The sequence below is a fragment of the Lissotriton helveticus genome, chromosome 10 (assembly GCF_964261635.1).
Source record: "Lissotriton helveticus chromosome 10, aLisHel1.1, whole genome shotgun sequence".
NCBI classification, from domain to species: domain Eukaryota; kingdom Metazoa; phylum Chordata; class Amphibia; order Caudata; family Salamandridae; genus Lissotriton; species Lissotriton helveticus.
In genome coordinates this window covers 519602443-519616873 of record NC_136071.1, presented here as the reverse complement: position 1 = coordinate 519616873, position 14431 = coordinate 519602443, and the positions used below count along the sequence as shown (strand labels likewise).

At 42.0% G+C, this 14431-nt stretch overlaps 1 protein-coding gene across 3 annotated transcripts in view; it reads left to right on the top strand.

The window, feature by feature from the left end:
- Positions 1-14206, top strand: part of ANKS3 (ankyrin repeat and sterile alpha motif domain containing 3) — a 134093-nt gene extending 119887 nt beyond the window's left edge. For all 3 annotated transcript variants that reach the window (XM_078663035.1, XM_078663033.1, XM_078663034.1), the window contains exons 12-17: positions 2035-2176; positions 2283-2455; positions 6576-6649; positions 10204-10284; positions 12046-12139; positions 12753-14206. In XM_078663035.1, the coding sequence (XP_078519161.1) occupies positions 2035-2176; positions 2283-2455; positions 6576-6649; positions 10204-10284; positions 12046-12128 (553 nt within the window). In that variant the 3' untranslated portion in view covers positions 12129-12139; positions 12753-14206. The remainder of the gene's footprint in view (positions 1-2034; positions 2177-2282; positions 2456-6575; positions 6650-10203; positions 10285-12045; positions 12140-12752) is intronic.
- Positions 14207-14431: the final 225 nt, after the last annotated feature.

Below are 14431 nucleotides of genomic sequence, written 5' to 3'. Positions count from 1 at the left end.
CACTGCCCTTTCAAGGAAACAGGTTTCCCTGTTTCTGTCTCGTACTCTAAATCTTATTTCCCTTTCTGGTCATCAGAAGGAAGAACTAGGTTATTTTAATCATGAAAAATGACCTATGAGAACTATAAGTATCCGAGAAGGCCTCCTGATCAGTTAAGAGACCACTATACACTGCACATTGGCTGCATTATTTTATTTTTAGGAGCATTAAAAGGTTCTATGACTTTGCCACTAAATAGGTAGATTTGTCTGTGCTCCAGCATCCGCCTGATCTGAAAGAGATCGAGCCACAAGGAGGATGTTGAAGGAGATGATGTTAAATACTTGTTCATTGGCGATGGGAGCATCATGAATGTCTGGACACCTAGGGAGAACCTGCGCCAACAGTATGGCGGCAACACCAGAAGTGTTGCAGACATGACCGAGGTCAGTCTTACCTCTTTTATTGAAGGAGAAAACCTTCTGGTCCTCCTCTCCACCTTGAAAGCCCCGAGAAGGTGTATGGGTTAGTGTTTTTGGCATGGTGAGAGATTAAAAGTCAGTTGATGTGCTGATATGCTCCATTTTCATGCTGTAGGTCAGGATTGGCACACTAGATAGTGTTGATGTTCTGATTTCCATGGGCTCCTTCTTCATGCTGTAGGTCGGGGTTGGTACACTAGGTGGTTCTCATGTTCTCATTGCCATGGGCGCCATCTTAATTCCGTAGGGCCGGATTGGCACACTAGGTGCTGTCGCTGCCTTGCATCTTAAACAGCCACACTAAATTTATTTGACAAGCCAAATAGCTGATGGGATCTGTACAGAATTGAGGTGCTCCTCTTTAGTGAAACATTACTCCATGAGGGAAGGTTTTTTCACCAATAAATAGAAGAAAGCAAATGTTGGAAACTCCAAAGAAGGGTGGAACAGCACTACATAAAGTAGGAAACACTGTGTAAAACAGGAAGTCTTGTATAAAGACTCTACTTTGATGGGGCAGAAAACTAATATAGTATCCTTGGTGCAAAGTTCTCTGATTCGATATGAGCCCAAGTGATTTTAGAACTAAAAGTAAATACATTTGTGTTTTTTCTGGGTATCATTATTTTTAGTTTTCACCCTTGTAATAAAAGTTGAACGAAAAAAAGACAGTAAATACTACAGGTACTTCTAAGGTGTGACCTTGTAGTCATGAATTATTGCGAGGGTAGGAATCTAGGGACATATCGATGTGGAAGTTTAATACCACCTGTAAAGTGTACTATATAAAATTACCCAAAAATGCGTTTCGGACCCACCTCTTAACACATCCTGGTTTGTGTAATTAATTTCCACCAGCCTTGCCTCCCCCTCACATCCATCCATCCACAGCTTATTTACAGTGCTCCTGCTACAACAGAAAATAACTTCTAAAACACTACTGCTACTTGGAGCGAAGCCTGCACTTCTTAAAACATTTAAAATACAAAAGTATATCTTTAATATTGGAGTGCCCAATGACTTGTGGGGCTGGCCCCTGAAAAAGAGCCTCATACACGGAAGGGCGTTTACTTTATCATTGTGGATTCTCAGTGGCTTACTGTAAACATAATTTGAATTATTATTGATATAATGAGCATGTATGGCAAATCTAATCTGATCAATGAACAGTCTGACTGCTTGCCTGTGTTTCTCTCCACAAAGGTCCAACAACAAGGTATCTTGTATAATAAAAGACAATTCTCATGTAAAATCTACAGGGCACTGCTGATCTTATAAGAGCCAGCAGACATTGCAAAAAGTCTTTAATGAACATGGACCCACCATGAAATTTTATTCATTACTATTAGATATCATTTACAGCATTGTAAAATGACTTTTCCGCCACAGTAAAGCATGCCTCAAGTTAAAGTCCTCACTATTTAGTTTAGCCATTCATGCAGTAGTCCATATGTGAACACATACTAATAATCCTGGTTGGTAAATAATTAATTCTTCTTTAACGTTTCTAAAGTCCTAAGTGATCTTTCTTATTGGCTGTACAAGTAAATGATGCTTATCTCTCAACCAAAGCCTGTTCGGACCTAAGCGGAAGATGACGTCTGCCATTGCCCGCTGGCACAGCAGTGCACGACCTCCTAGCGATGCACTGGAGCAGGCCTATGCAGACCGCCTGGAGGCGGAGATGCAGGAGTTAGCCATACAGCTACACAAAGTGAGCAAAGAACTATTTAATTTTTATTTTTATTTTACTTGTATTTGATTTTGCACTATGCTACTGATAGGGGTTTATGCTTGCCCTTGATTCCACCTTTTTGTAGAAATGTGAGGAGGCAGAGCTGCTGAGAGGTCAGGTGTCGCAGGAGCAGGAGCTGCGAGCAGTGGCTGAAGGATGTCTTATGGAGCAGGAGATGGTCCGAAAGGGTTTCTTGGCCCGATTAGAGGAGACGCAGAGTGCTGCTAAGGACGCTGGTCTCCTCCTCCAGCGGGTCAGGTATGAAGATTGACCATTCTCTTGCGGTTGGCACCTTTGAACATGGATATAGTGTGCTATAAGAGTCTCTTCACATTTAGTATTACATTTCATCACATGTATAAACAACCTGTAATTTATTTTTAAATGATAATTGTTTTATTCATTAGTCATCCTTGATTTTCAGTTATTAGAACTTTCTCTCTGTTGTTTCTCTAAAGCTGGTGCAGCTTGAACAATCCCACTTACGACCGCAGTAAACGTATGGGCAAGAATCTAGCCTCTGTTTTTGCCAACATTTTATTTTGGTCGTCTACTAGCCAATATTCCATTTTCTTTGTTGTAAAGAAGACCTTCATGCAGCCTATTTAATTAAAGTCCCAACCTTTTTCAAAACCTGTTTGGATTGCCACTCACTTAGCCCTCTCAAGACAGACATCTTTTATAGGCATAATATTAAAAATATTTTATACTTTGTTTGTTTGAATTTTCATTATCTACACTTTTTTAACAGTTCTGTTTTTCCAATTTTGTGGCCGGTGCTTAATTTTTCCTTGGCCCATTTGCATCCCTTTATTGTTGTTATGAAAATCAAGAAGTCAGCAATGTTTACTGCCAAAATTGTAAATATTTGGAAGTAGTGACATCAGTCTGAAAGCAAGATGACCACCTGATAGGTTGCTGTCTTTGTTAGATCACCTGAAACTCCTCAGTATTCCTTTGTTGAGCACAAACTGCCAGCCATCGTTCTCTGAGGATGCTGTAGCTGGCAATTTTTTGCCTTAAGAACAAAGTAGACAGTCCGAAGAAGCTAAACACTTTATTTAGCTTCCCCGTGGGGAAGCAGCACATTCAAGTTAAGGGCCTTCCTTTGTGAACTCGTCCAAGTCTTCCCAGAAGGGGCAATGTTTTATGGTTGCCCGGATCCTGCCTGTGTTCGGTACATAGAAAGCACAGGTAAAAGCAACCATTGGTAAAGCCAGTGTGGCTAGCTTTAATGTACCAACCTGTGTAAACACAGGCATTCACAAATGCTATTTGCATGCATTGTATTCACTAATGTTATTTAGCGCATATTAGCATGCCCTACTGGCTTGCCAATGCTGGAGAAAAAGTAGCAAAAATATAGCTTTCTGTGTCGAATGTCGAAGCGCCTTGAGACCTTCCGGGTGAGTAGCGCGCTATATAAATGCTGTGATTGATTGAATGCTTAGAGAAAAAACACCATGTTTGGATGTAATCCTGCTTCAGATAGTTTTGCCCGGCCCTTATGCACAATTATATTTAAATTCTTCAATGCATTTTAAGCAAGAAGGCTTATGATTTTTTATGGCAAGCAGATAGTCAGATTGCATATACTATTTACAAGACTACAGTAACAGTGTAAGGGTTATGCAGGCGTTCTTTTTTTATGGTAAAAAAATCGTTTTCTCCATATTTGCGAGTCTCGGAGGAAGGAGGGCGGAGAGGGGAGTGGGATACAGTTACCCCACGTTTTAATTGTTAACACAACAACTGTTAGCATTCTCGCCTGGATGTGAACCTATCTTGCCATTAAATGACTCAATCATTTAACTTTCCAACAGTGGAAATCTTAAGGCAACTTGGGGAGCACAGGTTTAAATCTTACTAAAATCGTCAAGGCTTTTCATCCTTCAAAGGTTAATACAGTGAGCCAAGGTGTTAAAGCCCTAGTCCTCCTAAGTGATGTTGCATTCAAGAGAAGTTCACAAAACTCCAGCTTCATGCCTCTGTGTGGCAGCTTTGAGTTACTTATGTATGCAAAATTAAATCTGTTCTTCTGATGGAGTGAGCAGAGATGCATTCTAAATATTCCTCTTCTTAATTAAGTAATTTTACAAGATATGTCTCAGCCAGAGATTGAGCATATCGAATGTGATTACTATTTTATACTCACTTTGAGTTCTAATCCTTCTACCACCTCCTGAAATAAGACTTGACTGCTTGCTATTGCAACGTTTGAAACAAGTTAAGAAACTGAAGAACTCTGGTACACAACCTGAATGAAATAGTCTAAAACTTTGACTCACCAATGGAAGATATCCATACCTACTTGCCTACTACCCAGTAACCACCACTGCCAGAAGACTTGGTCACATTTTAGCCACCGAAGCTGGATACTTGACATCTAATCTCAGCTTTACCACTTCACCTAAATATGCGGTAAATGACCACTGTATTCTAATGCTGGACAGGTTCCACAGCACAGTGACATTTTTCAGGACAGGACTGCCCATTGGCGTTGCCGTCAGAATCACTCTTACTCCAGTTGTGGTCTAGTGGACTAGTTGATTGTGTAACCAGTAGACACAGTTTTTCATCACAGCCTCCGATTGATTTGGAAAATGTGTTTCTTCTCAGGCAGTCTTTTGAACGTACTCCTCTGCGCCCTTTTGGTAAAATTGGGAATGCTTAGGTTCAATGTAATAGATGCTAGTAAGCAGGTAGTTACTGTGGACTGGATATTACCATGAGGAATGGAGCAGTGCCCAGTCTCATGGTATGTTCACCAAAATGCATTATAGGGGTAGATGTACAGCTATTGCAGCACAAAGGCAGTGTGTTCTAATGGTAGGGCTACTACTTTAAAAACAGTTTAATCTTGGGTTTTTCATATTCCCCCTCTGCCACTTATCTGACCATTTGTTAGCACTCTGAAACAGACTTAATGGAAGCAATAAACATTAGGGCCATACCCCTTGTACAGGTCCCCAGCATTGTAGTCATTAACACATTTGGGGATGTTTATCAGCAGGTAGCTGGACTTGCATCTCATTTGCTGAAGCTGCATTGGGCTGGACCCCTCCTTTGCTACAGTTCCTCCTTCCCCAGTACAATAGGTGTCTATTTTACTGCTTAAAGTGTTAATGTGCTTGTGCTTTCATAGTGTTCAAACAATCTACAAACTGGGACAATTAGCTCCCTGCAAGGCCTGTCAGTTTGTAACCCTATCCCTCCCTAAATCTAATCTAATGACCCTCTAGGCTTTCCTCGTTCCTGCGTCCTTTATAGACCCCGACGGTGGGTAATCCTTCAAGTGAACTTTCCAAAGCTAATCAATGGGAAATACTCATGTGTCCCCCTCCGATAGATTAATTTCTCTGTTGGTCGATACTCCTCTACCTTCTCTACTTTCTCTCCTGTGTGATCAGAGGTTTTAAAATTTTGGCTGCCAGGGCCAGATAGTCCTGTTGTTTCTCCAGCCATTTTTCAAGTGGATTGGAGCACTTGGCGGCTGGTTTTGAAAGCTCAGGGGTTCTCTCTGTGCCTCTGTCACTTTCCCCCAACTTCCCCGGTGAGTTACAGCAGGCATGGGGAGGCTGAGAGAGTAAGAGGGATGGTAGAGAGAGGAGGAGATAAAGAGAATTGATGAACAGAGAGATTGCACAAGAAGATGTAGGGGGTGGGCTGGTTTGAGCATTTTTTCCTGGGCTACTTTTGGTTCCCCAGTCGGCACAGGGGCACCACCTCATTTTTAGGACTGCTCTCTCGAGACCCATCATTTCCTTCGCCAACCCCGGAAAAGGAACCCACTGTCTCTCTTCATCCTCTTACTCTCTCTCGTGTTGAGTGCTCTCACACAATTATTTCATGATCGTTGTTGTCCCGGTCAATACATGTTCAGATAAAAAGCCCACTGGTTCCGTAATTGCCAAGTCACTGTCTCCTTCTCGCATCCCAGTAATGAACCAGCTATGCGTTATCAGTGGTCGTGGTCACCCTCTTGCTAGGAACCCATTTAGAGCTAGTAAATATTCTTTTTTTTCCACTTCAGAATTATGCATTCGGGAAAATATAGGTTGATAGAATGCAAATGGTTGTTAGCTTACTTGACAGGTTAAATCCTCCACTATGTCATAGATAAACATGCAATGTTGATGTGTACCTTGGACTCTGCCACCAGTTGGAAACAAATGGATGGGGATATGTTTTTAAAGACTGTATATAACCATTCAGACAATGTTTGAAAAATTTAATTAATAAAGTTAAAAAAAAACTCACTATAAATTATTGGAGAGGTAAGCTCAGTAGTAGGTGTTATCTGCAGTATTCCGTGCATCAGCACGTTTACATTTAAAAACCTGCTTATTTACAGACCTTCTGTTTTTTTGTCTGTCAGGAACCATCAGGAGGAACTATCTGCCCGTTTGAAGAAGGATCCTGCTTCCTGCAACAAGGCCCGGCACCCTGAAGGTAGCATGTGAAACAATATCTCTGGGAAGCCATTCGTTTTTTTTCCTTTGTGCACTATTTTGTTGAATTAAAATAATGCTCAAACAGCTCTGCACAAACTCATTGCAGGTTCACTAACACGTCAGTCCTTAAGTACAAGATTCCCAGCATTAATACCCTGACCCAAGGCTGCTCTTCTGACGCATCTCAACTTTGACCCAGGGACACTTGCTGCTATTCCAGTACTGTTTTGTGCATGCAAAACTCGCTCATGACCCTTGCCCCTTTTTTTTGTTTTAACCTTCTTCCCCATCCGCGTTTGCCATGCGCAGTGCTACAGTGTTGCAAAACACCTCCGTCCCTTGAGCTTTTCCCGTACATGGGACTTCCGCAACTGTAAGTTTTCACATGCAGCACAATCTGGGCTAAGGTTCTGCACTGCTGTCTGCAGTTATTGCGTGCAGCCAGCGGAGGCTGGCAGCATTAAAATATACTGCGCCACAATGCCCAAAAAAACTCACAATATATGCTGCACCACACATGCTGGCCGCCAACCATTGTGTCTCTTCTCTGCGGGATCAGAATCCTTGAGTCCACGAGCAGGAAAGGGAATCACTTCCTTCCTGTTCGTGGAACTCAAATCCAACCAATCCTGGAGCTTCTGTCATGCTGTTTTCAACTTGAGAGCAGCTCTACGATTGGTTAGAGCAGGCTAACCCAGCACTAATTTTGAGGCTGTGTGCCTGGGCCAGAAATCCCCAGGCTGAATCATAGCCCTTGTTTTGCTGGATCTAATCCGACATAGAGCAATGTAGACCAATGCAGTCATCCTGCTAGTGCAGGATTCAACTCCACCATCACCCTCAGGCTGTACACTGCACGAGCAGTGGCAAAGTAAAATGGCATTGATATGCAATTTTATTTATTTGTGTTTGCCTGTTGCACTTGCAGCAGGCGGTGTGACGCTCCTCCACCAATTAGGAGGAGCCTCCTCTGTGTGCAGTATCGTTCCACCCACCACACATCCCATCTTGTAGCCCTCTCTTATTCCAGTGATTGGAGCCCACGCAGCTCTGCTGATGAATATCACACAATTAGACCATGCAGTTCTAGAAGCACTCTCTCTCACAGGAAACAGTAAGTCCTATTCGAGATGGTCTAGAGAGGGGCTTGCACAGTTATGGTTGATTTGAATCAGACTTCCTACCAGCAGCAGTTCACAAATATTAATATTTTCACAGTGGCAGAATAATGATTTATTATATAGAAACTAAAAAATCCCAAAGACGTGAGGCAAACCATGTACTCTGAGAGACGATGAGTAGAGACTTGATTTGGAGACTCGAAACTAGCAGTTGATGTTTTGTTCTCACAGAAAGATAATCAAATTCCCAGATCAGCCACCAACATATGTTGAGGACTAAACCGTAAATGACTCAAACATGTCTTTCAATGACGTTGGAGAACAGTAGATGTGAGTAAATAATGTCTCAGCTAGAGAACAAGGAGGGTCTTTTTATAGGTTTGTTAATGGGGAATCTTTGAAAGCACCCAATTTAAAGCATTGAAATGTACTGCATCCAAATTCACACATACTAAAGAATAGTTATGTAAGGTATCAGAAGGTGATATGGGTTTGGGTATCAGGAGTGTGCCAGGTTAGGGAAAATTAGATGGAATGCTATAGAACTTTGAATGGACTGACTGACTGGGTGAGCCAGATGTAGGCTGATCATATCGCAGTGTAAGCTATGATGCCTTCTTGCTCACCCCTTTCCCCCCCACATGCCCTCTTCTGTGAATCCTGTGCACATAGCAACAGAAAGCTCTGCGAGTGCACTCCTAGGGCCTGATTCACAAATGTAACATACGCTTTTGAGTACGTTTAAACCTTCGAGTAAGGTTACTTCTTTTCAGTGTTCACAAACCACTTTTGTAGTAACTTACACATTTGCAGTAACATACACTTTTGTAGTAAGTCCAGCACTACGCATGGCCTACCATTGTTACTGCAACACCCTCCCATAGAAAATAATGGAGGTAGGGACTTACTGCAAAAGTGTCAGTTACTACACAATTGTAAGTTACTACAAAAGTAAAGTGTGTGAATACTTAAAATTAGTAAACATAGTCATAAGTGTAAGTTACTATAAAATTATGGTTTATGAATCAGGACCCTAGTGTTTAACTTCTGGACCTTGCGTGTCTGACCAGAATTGGTTAACCCAACTGATTTGCAGCCCAACTTCTCAGCTCCGCTAGTGCCATTATGGCTCAAAGGCAGTGAAGAGTTTCACATTTGTAGTAATAAATAAATTCTTTCTTCACCATCCACATCATTTTAGCTTTTTTATCTCTGCAATCTGTTTACCTGACCATACCCTTAAAGTGTGGTAGATGTTGGTTCTGTTTGTCAGGGCTTCACACCATGTACTCTGAGATCTGGAGACAGACTCATCTTTGTAGGACCATTTTCCCTCCAGTTTGTGTAACTCTTGTCCTTCAAAGTGCCTGATTGACAGAAGGGGAACCTCACTTCTAAGTAGGGGGAACTCTTCAGAATGGACAGGGAATGGTAGAAGAATAGTATCTGACAGTGCAGCCTTTGCTCTAGGGTTATCATTGAAGGTATTGTCTCTCACTTTGCAGCCTCTATATGATCATTAAAGTGTCATTCAAGTAGACCTGCTCTCTTGAATGCCTCCTTGACTTCAACAATAACTTTGACTACAGGCCTGGTCCCTCCAATATCCACTATAAGCCTTACAATAATATTGTTGATACCATTTTTTTAAAATACCGGCTTAATTGAGTTGTAGAACTGCCATGTTGATTAAATTGATGATGGCCTTGACTAAAATATCTTCATCATTGATCGCTTTAACTGCCTTGAAGTCATTTTCTCAGAAACTGTTCCAATTATCACTCTTGATAATGACAAAAGCTTTCAACACTTTCACGTTGAAGAAGAAGCAGCAGGAGCAGTCTCTTCCTATTCCACAATTGTTTCAGAACCTTAGGGCTAAGCTTCCAGAGAGGTGTATCCTTCACTTCTCCCACCTTTCCACTCCTTTCCACTTCCACTTCGCCTTGGCATAATTACCAACAACAGGTACACAAGGTGAACCCAGCATCAAGATTTTTAAAAATCTGTTTACTTTTATTCACTCGGTGACTTAAAAGTGGAAGAACAGTGCCTAGGTTCTCAGGATTGCGAGGAGAGGGAGAAATAGGAAATTATTTCACTTACCACTAAGCTGACTGCACTTGGCATTTTTGAGTATTAACTAATGTAAATCACTTAATCTAGAAGGAGTTCCATCCGTAAAAACTTGTAGTATGTGCAAAAAATAGACTTGGAGTGTCTCCTTCAAATGGGTATTTATGGCGAACCTCAGTGCCTGAAACATTAATGCACCCATGCCCTGCCAGAAAATTGTACAAAAAAGCAAGGCCCGCAAAAATATCTTTACATTCTTTAGTATGGTCTTCAATTTATTTTGGGACCACAAGTTGCATTCTTTTATGTAGCGGCCCTTGGTAGCTCACCTGACAACAGTGTTCTTTTCTTTCAGGTCCTCCCATGAGAGGCTCCAGGGTTCCTCTGCATCTTTCGGAGCTGCTAAGGTCGCTTGAAGAGAGTACCAAAGAAATGGGTAAGGATGGACCACTGGGGACAATGTTCTAACTGTAATCTCAATAACATTGTTACTTCAGTCAGTGTGAAACAATATGACGCCGTCAGTCTGAAACTGCAAGCAGTATTGGTATATGGCAGCCAGATTTTCCAGAGTTTATTTTGAATGCAGCATTTTTTATAGTGGTTTACAGAGGCCAGTTAGCAAGGTTATGATGCAAGAGAACATGAGCGTTATATATTTCAATAAAACTAAATGAGATATGAAGCAGTACGCTAAAGTATAGTCATTAAATCGGATCACCTCAGATTTATTTATAGAATTATGGTCACATAGTCGTTTAGATCACTAGGGTTTGGTATGAGCTTGGGAAAAATATCTTATTAAAGTTAGCGAACAAACAACAAAAGACTCATTGGGATGGCGAATTTCATTGGACACACCCAAAATGTGCATGAGCTTATTATTTATTGATATTAATGCAATGGTAGACTTAGAAGATCATGCACCTACTCCAATACAAGAAAAACTTTTCGATTTAGGTAGTGCCCTCCCATCCGCAATTAAGCCTTAAACCCATTTCTATTATAGGTTGCAATCAAATCAATATTTCAAAGCAGCTTCATTATGGTTGGAAAACTTAAGTAGAATTTCATTCAAAGGGCTTAACTTACGTCAGCCACCATTTCTCGGCAGATGAATATATCCACTGCTGGTATTGGTTTGACTTGATGGTCACAATCATAACTCGCCCATTGACTCAGCCTTTCATTCTTCCAATGTCAATACGATGAGTTGGGCAGCAATAAACTCAACCTCTGTTCTGTAGATAAGCCTTATCAACACCTAAGAAAAAATTTGAGCTTAACTCAACATAGTAAAACATAACATTTGAAAAGAATACATCACAATACTGCAAAAACATGCTTTTCCCAGGTCATCCCATGTGTTTTGCTTCATAGCTACTTGCCCGGCATAAGCTTATTCAGATCCATATGTGGACCAAATGCCCTATCCTTGTGTACGATGTATAGTCCACTTGTGTGTTGTTACCCTTATAAACATTTCAAGTTTGTCATGAACTAATTTCTGCAAGTGTCAGCGCACTGTTCATATAGGTCGAAACATGCCCTGCACACTAGGTGTTTCTGGTCCTTGGGAATGGTTAAAGTAGAAACTTTAGTCTCCTACATAATGGACAATTTCCACCCTGTTCACTTCGATGGTACGAGTGAGAATGTTGCAAATTGTAGGAATGACAAAGAGGCAACTGTCCTCGAAGTCATCAGTACTCGTCTTTGTCGATTTCTTCATGGATTTACAGATGCCATTGCATTGCTCTGCTGCAGTGACTGTTGGGGAAAGGAGGGGTTGCACTACTCTGATGTGGTCCCTGCATTGTCTGTTGTGGAGGCTACGACAGTGGTGGCTTGTCATGAGATGTGAGTGCAATGGGCTGACACGGATATATACAAAGAGTGGGTGAGTAAACTTGCTGGTCATCTGAGTGTCAGGAACAGGATTTGGATTTTTTAGGGTCTTAGTTGAGTCATGAGTCTTAGTTGAGTCATGAGAAGGTGTGGTGTGTGAAAGTAATTAAAAAACAGTTGTCATTAAAGAAGTGTATAAGTATTTGTACTGACTCTATCAATCGTTTACTCATGAGAAGACACTAAGATCTTGAAATGTAGCTCAGAAATGTAATGATGACTGACAACTCCTCTCCCACCAACAGACTGGCAAATCTCTATTAATTTATACTTTTGTTTATTTTATCAGGACAAATGCTGTACACTGTCAATCAGAATCTGGAGAAAATGAAACCTCCAGATAAAGCTAAACCAAATTGGACTGCACCGTAATGCAAAAGAAGGTGAGCCACCTCAATGTAAGGATGGATGCTATGAGATGGAGGACATGGGCCTATTGTGGGAGGAGGAGGACATGGAAGGGATGCAGAAGGGAAGGAATGAGAATTGAATAGAGAAGCGCAGAGATGGCGTTGAGTGATCGGTTGAGGAAAGGGCAGAAGAGGAAGGATCAGTAAAAAGGGAGACTAATCAGAGACTACATGGTGGAGGGTCGGTGGGAAGTGGAATACAATTCTGGGAGTGGAATTTCAGAAGAAATTGGGGACCTTCTGTGAATGGAGGAAACTGACTGCCAGTGTTTGTGTAATGTTTTGAAATTTTGACAAGACATTGTAACTGGGGATATGACTGGATTGGAAGTTTACTACAAGCACTGAAGCATGAGCAACATTGTGGACTGGAATGGGTGGTAATAGGCAGTAGGCAGAGCCATTGGGAATTATAGGAGGATAAGGTAATTAGCAGAAGGTGTTTAAGGGCTGTGGCATCAGGGTTTGGACACTACAAAAAACTTGCTCAGCAACAAATGCAGTAAGCAAATTGAGAGCTAGTTTTACAGATTAGTAGATGTTGAGTTTGTACTCTCTTTTTATACCGTGAGTCTTCTATTTCCAGATACTTCTTTGCATTATCTCAGACGGAGGGTGAAATGTTCCACCCCGACGTTGATCATATGTGGACCGAGATACAGAGAGTCGGTGTGACCTGGAGGTGTCTGAAGACTCTGAACACCCAGGGTAATCAGCTGATTGCCGGTCCATCCTAGGAGGAATGGGACCTGGCTCTGGACACAGTACAGGCGTTAACCAAGGTCTGCGGCCATGGGCTACGCAGCAAGACTGACAAATGCAGCTGGTCGTCTGAATCCTGTCTTTCTGCTGCCTATTTCTTGAACTCTTACACCTGGGGCAAAGTGATACTGGCCTACAGAGCCAATAGGGATCACTAGATAGTGTTTGATTTAAACAAATGACAATGGAGTATCAGGGAAAGAGTGGAGTAATGAGAGTGACTTGTGTTTTGCTGTCTGGCAGTGAATTGGGTGATGTTCTGTCTTGGAGCGAGCTCTACATGGACTCTGGACTGAAAAAGAAATGAGTCTTGATTGGATCTAGAGCTGAACTTTCAGTATGGACGGAACGGCGGTAGGCGTTAGTCTCCTTATCTCCTAGCGGTGTGACATACAGGGCTAGCAGAGGGGCAAATTTTACATTTGCTTTACTGATGGAGGGGCCAAGAATTGGATATTCCTTTCCCTGTTCAAATGTATGAGTCTTGCTGTGGTGCTAAAATGTCACACTATGTCCTGGGTAAGTTAGGGTCCCGTGGAGTGGGACTGGGAGCCGGCCATGTGTTGTTCTGGAGACATACATGTGCCACAGACATTGCCCAAAAATAGTACTAGTAACTGGAAGTGAGTTATGTTTTGTTTAGGAATAGTTGTGAAGTGGGGGACAAAATAGATTGTGGTATGCCATGGAGCAATGCGAGGCCCAGTAGTACTGCAATACTTTCCCCTGAATCTGTGCATGGGCTTTGGAGGAGGAGTATGTGGCGATTTTATTTTTTCTTAGAGTAGTATATACACTCGACTGCTGCTCCAGACGTGAGTCTAATATTCCTCTGGCAGCAGTGCAGGAGACATTAAGTGCAATTAAAATTGGGTTATACTTTTCTGTGAATCAGCATACTGGCATTGAGTGGGGTTCCCAATATTCTGTGCTTTTCACTGGCACATTCCATGGGGCAACATTAAAAGCCAGCCCTTGGCCTGAAGAAGAGCATTTCCTCTAGAGAGGTAATTAATCTTTTGGAAAGAATGCATAAACTGTAGTTTGGAAAGGAACGGGCGATGCATTGCGCTGACAGCACCGCCTAGGCTGCCCAGCTAGGCAAGGAATAGGTCATGCAAGTGACTGCAGCAAAATACTAGCAATGGCGCATCTACCGGCGTGCACAGAGAGATCCAAATTCTGGACAATCCGCAGGCCCTGTATACCAAAAACGTAATAATTTATTCATGTGAGTCAGACTTTGTAGCTATCATTATTAAAAATGGAAAACAAACATTTCAAGTTGTGTATTTCTAAAATCCATTTGTTCTGTTTACATCTTCAAATATACCCCCTTCATGCTTGCGGACTATGTGCTGCATCGTTTGCTTTGTGCTCCATACCTTCCATGCATCCCTATTTTTTTTGTGTGTGTGTGTGGTGGGGTGTGTGTGTGTGTAGCGGGGTGTGTGTGTGTTGCGGGATGTGTCTGTGTGGGGCGGGGTGTGCGTGTGTGTGTGG